The sequence below is a fragment of the Filicampus tigris genome, chromosome 4 (assembly GCF_054856515.1).
Source record: "Filicampus tigris isolate MCC_2025a chromosome 4, RoL_Ftig_1.0, whole genome shotgun sequence".
Classification (NCBI taxonomy): Eukaryota; Metazoa; Chordata; class Actinopteri; order Syngnathiformes; family Syngnathidae; genus Filicampus; species Filicampus tigris.
In genome coordinates, this window is record NC_141220.1 from 23,853,977 (window position 1) to 23,861,489 (window position 7,513).

At 37.3% G+C, this 7,513-nt stretch overlaps 1 protein-coding gene across 1 annotated transcript; it reads left to right on the plus strand.

The window, feature by feature from the left end:
• Positions 1-285: 285 nt before the first annotated feature.
• Positions 286-3,924, plus strand: nts (neurotensin). The gene is made up of 4 exons (XM_086028785.1): positions 286-547; positions 1,248-1,300; positions 3,119-3,403; positions 3,551-3,924. Exons 1-4 carry the CDS (start codon positions 484-486, stop codon positions 3,695-3,697), a joined length of 549 nt encoding a protein of 182 aa, XP_085884911.1. The 5' UTR covers positions 286-483; the 3' UTR covers positions 3,698-3,924.
• The last annotated feature ends 3,589 nt before the right edge of the window (positions 3,925-7,513 follow it).

Below are 7,513 nucleotides of genomic sequence, written 5' to 3' on the forward strand. Positions count from 1 at the left end.
TGAATCACCAGCACAGCTTCAGTGATGCTGGGTTGAGGAGCCAAATCTGCCCCCCCCCCCCCACTTTAAGAGAATAACCCCCCCCCCACCCCATCCCATCATCAAATAATAAAACAAATAATAAAATGACACTCGTCGACAAATCCATGACGGCGGAATGACGTGTGATGACACATCTGTATGAAGACGTGACGGTGGGTGAGGGGAGGGGAAGGTGGGGGGTCTCGAAGGGGACGCTTGTATATAGCTGGGGCTCACATCCAAGCCATCCTCAGCATCAGCAGCAGCAGAAGCAGCAGCAGAGAAGTCTCCTCAAAAAGTTTCACCTCTTTGGACTAAAAGACTCCCTCTTATCAGGGCCACATCTGGGATTTTTCTTACTTTTTTTTTTTTTTTTACATTTTTTTTTCGATTTTTCACTCATTGCTTTTTTTCTTTCCTTTTTTTATTTTTTTTTATTTTGTTGTTGTTGAAGCTGTCAAGATGCAGGCTAATTTGGCTTGTGTGCTACTGCTGCTGTGTTTCACCTGCAGTGGGCTCTGTGCAGGTAAAATGCACTCCGGACAATAAAATGCTCACTTTGGATTGACATTCATCTATGATGGGAGCTGTTTTAGTAGTCACGTCACACACTGCGCCTCACAATCACGCACACCGAGAGCCGTTCCTAATATTTAGACCTGAACGGAAAGTCTCAGTATGACGCGATGTGTGATAATCTCTAGGGAAAAAAAAGGCACTTTTTACTATTGGATGTCATTAGGTAGTGTAGCTAATGAAGTGTTCACTGAGTGTGCGTAAGACATTCCAATTAATATTTGTTGTGTTTCTAATAGCACCACCACCACCAATAATAATAATAATAATAATAATAATAATAATAATTTTATACATGCAAACTTGGTGATATTAGATATGATTACAATATTATGATTATTGACTCTGATGATAATTTTAGTTATAAATATAATGAAATGATGATGATAATAGTAATAATGATATAAATGTAAATGAATCTTTCTCTGATAAATAGTTGTAAATGTTATTTGTTGTTTTTTTAGTACCATTACTACTACTAATAACAATAATAACATTTTGTTAAATTAACACCTCTCTTTTTTTTTTTTTCTAAGGTGAAATTGTTGATAGTTGTATTGGATTTGATGAGTTTTTGCAGGTGTGCCTAATGTTCTGTCCTGTGCTTATGTTGCACAATATTAATAACATAACTTCTTCTTCGTCGTCAGACATGGAGCAGGAGCTGGGAGAACAACTCCTCAGCAGCCTGATTGCTTCCAAGGTATGACAACCGTCCACACAAAGTTCTCACCGCCCATTCTGTGTTCAATAGAAAGTTCACGGAGGAACACTGACATCTGCTGGCCATGCTGGGGCACTGAACGATCTGCCCCGTGATGAAATATCATACCGGATAGTCGTAGCTGCACGCTAAAGTCATCCATTTTGATTTTCTTTTGAAGCGACTATACAAATTTAAAGCACGTGCGCTAGTTTTACGGCGATGCTAAACTGCATTTTTGTCGTTACGCGTGGGTGAATCGTGGCAGCACAATTTTGATGATCGCTAGCGGTTTAGGAGCGCGCCCGTAGAATTTGTGGAAAATTCCGCCGCTGAAGCCAGTTTTACTGGGCAACGTGAACTATGGTAGCCATGCTCAAAAAGATATAGGAAGTCTGCCATGTTGCTCCTTCAAAGAAGTATACGAATGACTAATCTAATTCAGCTCTTGAAGTCAGTTTCACTGATTAAAATGAAATTTGCTAGACAGGTTTATTGTAAAGTAAATCCACAAAAAAGGTCTCAATGAAAGTTTCAGTAAGTCTTGTATTTTGGTTTAAATGGGATATTTTGGGAGTCATTTGCAAGGATAGTTTAAAGATGGACACACGTGGGAGATGGCGTAGCTCAGTTGTCGTCTCAATGCCATAATTGTGATCATGTCGAAGTGTCCTTGAGCAATATAGTGAACCCCAGTTACGCCTGACGCTGTACCATCAGTAGGTGAATGCGAACTCGGCGTGAAGCGCTTTGAGTGTCTTAATAGTCGGAAAAGCGCTATACAAGTGAAATACCATTTTTTATACAGTATCGGTTTGGTATTGAGATTTTTTTTACAAAATTTGACTCCCAAAATTAGTTTTGCTTCACAACATGAAATTTGGTAGGTATGTTTTTCTTCCGGTGACCCACAAAAATCTATCAAGAAGCCATGTCAGAAAAGATACAGGAAGTGCGCCATTTTGGTTTGAAGTCAGCCATTTTAGGCTCAATTTGGCGATTTCCAGGCATCCTTTAAAATCCAACAACTCAGACCTGCTGTTTCAAGGTAAAGGTAAGGTAGGTCAAATTGCTGACTGGCCAGATTAAAGAACAGAGCGGGCAGCATGTGGCCAATACTTTCCCCGCCCCTGCTTCAATGATGATTTGAACTCCAAATAGTTTTTCTGTGGTTATCATCACATTTTTGTTGGTCGTCGTCACTGGTACTGTTCTGTTGTGCCTCGCCCCAAAAGTGAAATAAATATTTAAAAAACTGTTTATTTAAATGATTGATTAATTTATTGAATATATAAACAAAACATAAAAGATATGAAAAACAATCAAAGAAAAAAGCTCAATACATATCTTAGTTCATTAGTTTATATGTTCAAAGGGAGTAGGAAGAAGTAAAAAAACTTTAAAATGAAAAATACTGTTTTGTATCAATTCTAGCTTTTCACATTTATATCCAAAGTCCTGTAATAAGTATTGTATTAATTTAGCAAATTTTATTTGCGCTAAAATAATTATATATGTGATTAAACCATTGTTTAATTAATTGTACATAGTAAAAAAACTACAGGATTTTACATATATATTTATTCATACTTGTATTTATTTTACACAATTTGTTTAATTACTTATAAATAAATACATAAAGAATAATAAAACACTAGACATGAGATGAGTAATATTGCGTGACTAAAATAATATATTTTACATTCACACATTTAGGCTTTGTGTTTTTCTTTAAAATAAATAAATAAATAAAAACATCGACGAATGACTCGCTCACTTAACTGAATCCTCCCTTGCTGATCCTTCTGTCTGAAACAGCTGAAACAAGCAAGCAAACAGAGCGCCCCCTACTGGCGCTTATCGCTCGTCAACCTGTGCCGGCTGGCTGGCGGCCTGCGGCTCGGGGACGAGGACGTGGAGGAGGCGGCGTGGTGGAGGAGGAGCGGCGAGGAGGCAGAAGTGGAGGCTGGAGAAGAGGACGAGGCGGAAGAGGAAGGGGAACAGCAGATGATGATGGAGGAGGAGTGGAGCCACCAGAGGTTGGAGGAACTCTACAGCCTGCAGCACATCTGTAGAGCGCTGCTGCACAGTCGCCAGGACTGGGTGAGCTATACAAAAATACATATTCTGCATTCTGTGAGTCAAGGTACCACTATATACTGTAAAAACCCTTAAAATAAATGAAACGGTGACTTAAAAAAATATATTTATAAATGTAACGCCACCAACGGTGCTCTTTTCTTCCTATAGCTACGCCACGCCTCCAGAGAGTACATGGCGGGAAATGGCGGTGACGCTCCGCTTAAGCGCAAATCGCCGTACATTCTCAAGAGGCAAGCCACACACACAGCCAAGTCTCGGCGGCCGTACATCTTGAAACGGAGTGAAATTTACTGACAGGTCGCTGATCCTTGTCCCTGTTGACGCCGCCCAGCCCCTTAGCCGCAGCCCACTCACATGCTGCAACCGACTTTTTCCCCGCTCTGCCGCTCCTCTCACCAGAATCAAAAGTCAAGCATCACATTGAATGAGAAGCTATATTTCTTTATTGACACTTTACTTTATTGTTTGTGTGTGTGTGTACTGTCCAATGTACATCATTAAAGAATCATGGTACAAAAGAACGTCTCGTTTACGTTAATGTTACGCAAGTATGGTGGGCCTCAAGGCTCTAAAAGTGAGGGTTGTACCGTGAATGCTTGTTTTTCTTTTCTTTTGCCATTTTTTTTTTGTTTGGAACTCTCAAATGGTTGACTCAGAAGTCTCATGGGCAGAGCCTGGGAATTTTACAAAAAATTCTCAGTCTGTTTATCGCCTGCAGCCGGGGTAGCATATCGCCATCCGTCTATGCGTCTTTTTGTCCGGCCCCGGACCAAATAGTAATCGCCTATAGGCTGGTCCGCCTTTCATTTTAAATAAGCTTTAGTTAGCGTAACTCGAAACAAATTTCCAGTTTCATACATTTTGTTGAAACTTTATCTGCGCAGCACACTGCACAGCTTTTGGATGTAATTTTTATTAATGGAGAATAAACAAAACAAGATAAGCGTCCATGCAGTGTGATTATGTGGTTGGAAGAGTTCACCTGCCCAAGACTTTGGGCTCAGGTCATGAAGGTTAAAACCAAACGCAGTGGCTACCATATTTCCTCAAAAGGAACCCAAAACTGCCCACGAGTGACGAGTGAAAAGTGTGGCAAAGGACACAAAAAGACAAGGCGTTGGACATGAACTTGGACTGTCAGTCTTCAGAAGCAGCATATGGACCATCCCCGGCCACCAAATTCGCAATGGAGGAAGCGAACAGCGGCTGGGTGGATAACATATTAAGACATTTATTGCACAGTGATAGCACAGGTCTAATTTAAAATAAGTAAAATATTTGTTTGGGCATCATTTTTTTTTCTGGATTTCTTTTTTCTTTTTCTTTTTTTAACATGTTATTATTATTATTATTATTGTTATTATTGTTATTATTATTATCCTTGTTATTATTATTATTATTATTATTTTTATTATTATTATTATTCTTGATGGCGTCTCTAAAGAAGTGTCACGTGAACGCCCTTTGCAGCCAGCAGATGGCAGTGTTGTGTAAGCCATTTACTTCTGCCCTTTTACAAAGCGTATTTGGACTCAATAACTTTAGGCACGGTGAAGCAGCATGTAGTCAGCCTATTGCTCAAGGTTAATCCTGAACGTACATTTTTTAACTGTATGTCAAGCAGCTTCGCATTTAGTGTTTGTGTGTGACTGTGCACCGTTTAACGTGCGTATGCGCTGTAAAAGCGCTCGTCTTTCTTGGCAAGGAATAAAGTCAAAAAACAAGGACTGTTTTGTGGATACTTTTATTGGAGAGCTGCAGGCGCCTCAAGTGCTTGACTTTCATTTGAAAGACATTTCGGAGATGTCTTTGAATAAACACTACGGAACGCCACTTTTTGTCTTTTTTTTTTCCAACCCCAGAAAGTTAACTTTTCAAAGACCTGCTGGAGTGTGTGTGCGTGTGTGTGTGTGTGTGTGTGTCTTCTCTCAAATGTAAAGCCATAAGACAGAATTCCATATTGTAGACGTGTTGCGCAAACTCTAGAAAAGGTTATTGGAACTTAAGTTTCTCACTTTGTCTGTTTTCAACAATGTGGAATGAATGTGTACATGTTAAGTTTATGACCTCAAATTGTAATACGCAGTCCTTCCTTTTTTTGTTAAGAGAAAAAAAATAATCCGCTGTTTGGAGGAAAACAATGTGTTATACCTTAAGAGGAAAAATAAAAGCTTTTATTTTAGACAAAGTCATAATCTTTGGTGAAATTTCTTTTTTAATTGTGATTTCTTTTCCAGAAAGGGTAATTATTTCAAATGATAAAATACAGGTAAATGTAAAAAAAGTTATTTTAGAAAAAAAAAATTCTCGAAAAAGTCATTTTTTACATTTCAATTAGATTACCCCCAAATTCTACATTTATTCAGAAAAATGTGTTTAAAAAAAAAAAAAAAAAAAGAATTCAGGAGTGTATCTTACTTTTTGCAAAATGACAAGTATATTTTCATTCTATTTTTTTTTTAAATCTCCAAGAAAAATCTTAAACTATGCAATTATTATCATAGAACTATTTCAATTGCACAATATATCACCCACAAAATACACAAATTTGAAGCAAAAACATTCTCCCACACATTTTTATTCAACATTTTCCCCTCATTCCTTTTTTTTTTTTTCAAAATGTTTGTCTAGTCTACCCTCAAAAACTATATCAATGGTTCACCATCCTGACTTCCACTATACCGCTTTTTTTTTTTTTTAGGTGACATTTTTAAAATGAATTTTTAACAATATAATCACTGTAATGCCCTCGCCACAACCATCGATGCGCTTTTAATCTATCTATTAAACGCCGGGACAACAGTAAGACCCATGAAGCTGCTGTTGGCCACAGCTCACAACCAGACACTCACACACAAACTCGCCGAAATCACGTCACCCCATCATACCCCGCCTCTCAAAGGTAAATGCATGTTCTGCTTGCTATTTCTTTGTCGTGTATGAAAAAAAAATGTTTACAAGGTGTTTAAAATATGTTTTTTTTTGAATAAGTTTGTGTTTCAAGCCAGCCGGTGGGGTAAAACAACAACAAAAAAAGTATACGACCTCTATATGGCGGATTATGTATCCCATGTGACAAAACGGGATTCAATGTCCTCACAAAGGCGACTAATGTGATTCCTTCCCAAGTTTTCTTGGCTTATCGGCGTCCCATTGGGATGTTTTCGCGCCAGCATCCAGCACAGCTCTAAATGTCAGCTAAATGGGAAAAGCATCCCCCGCCAGATGTCTGAGCAAACTTTTTAATGGAGTCCAATGATTTGGCAACAGGCGTGATTGGACGTGTTGGATGCCTTTTCAGGGTCACGCGAATTGTTCCTGTGATGGACATCTGCTCTGCTGAAAAGCGAACACGTCATGCGATGATGGACTACTTGGCACAAGCAAACCAGGTTTTGTTTCTTTGTTGGTCTGCAGCAGCGGCGTGGCAGCATTATTATTTATTTATTTTTTTTAAATCCACCCAAAATATCTGATGTTTAAAATAAAAAATAATAATAATAATAACTTTTGCAACTTTTCTCATAAGAACAAGTTTTTCCTCAAAAAGTATTTTAACTTAAAAATGTTTTTTTTCTAAATAGAAACTTTTTTCTCAGAAAGTATGGAACATTTATTCGCAAAAATTACTAAATAAAATAAAAATATACGACACTTTTTTTCCACAAAATTATTCTCCAAAATATTGGCTCCCAATTTTTTTCTAAAGGGAAAATAATATATATTTTTTTTTCTCCAAAGAATTCCCAAACAATATTTTTGCCCAAAACATAACAACTTTTTTTTGGGTCAAAAATATACAATTTGATTGATTGGACACAAATAAATTTTTTTTTTTTTTTTCTTGAGAAAATTGAAAATTATTAAATATACAATATATATTTTAAAAATTGATGAAATATATTTTGAACTTTTGTTTGGTAATTACTTTTGTGAGATTTTCTGAAAATCTTTGCATTTTTCTTTTTCGTCAGATTTTTTTAAACATGTCCAATTTTCCATGTGAAAGAAATTCTCTTGAATAACGTTTTTAAAATGTCATCTTTCTTAGCCGATTTTTTTTTCTGCACAAATGAAAACATGAATCCACATGCAACGAGTACTAATGTA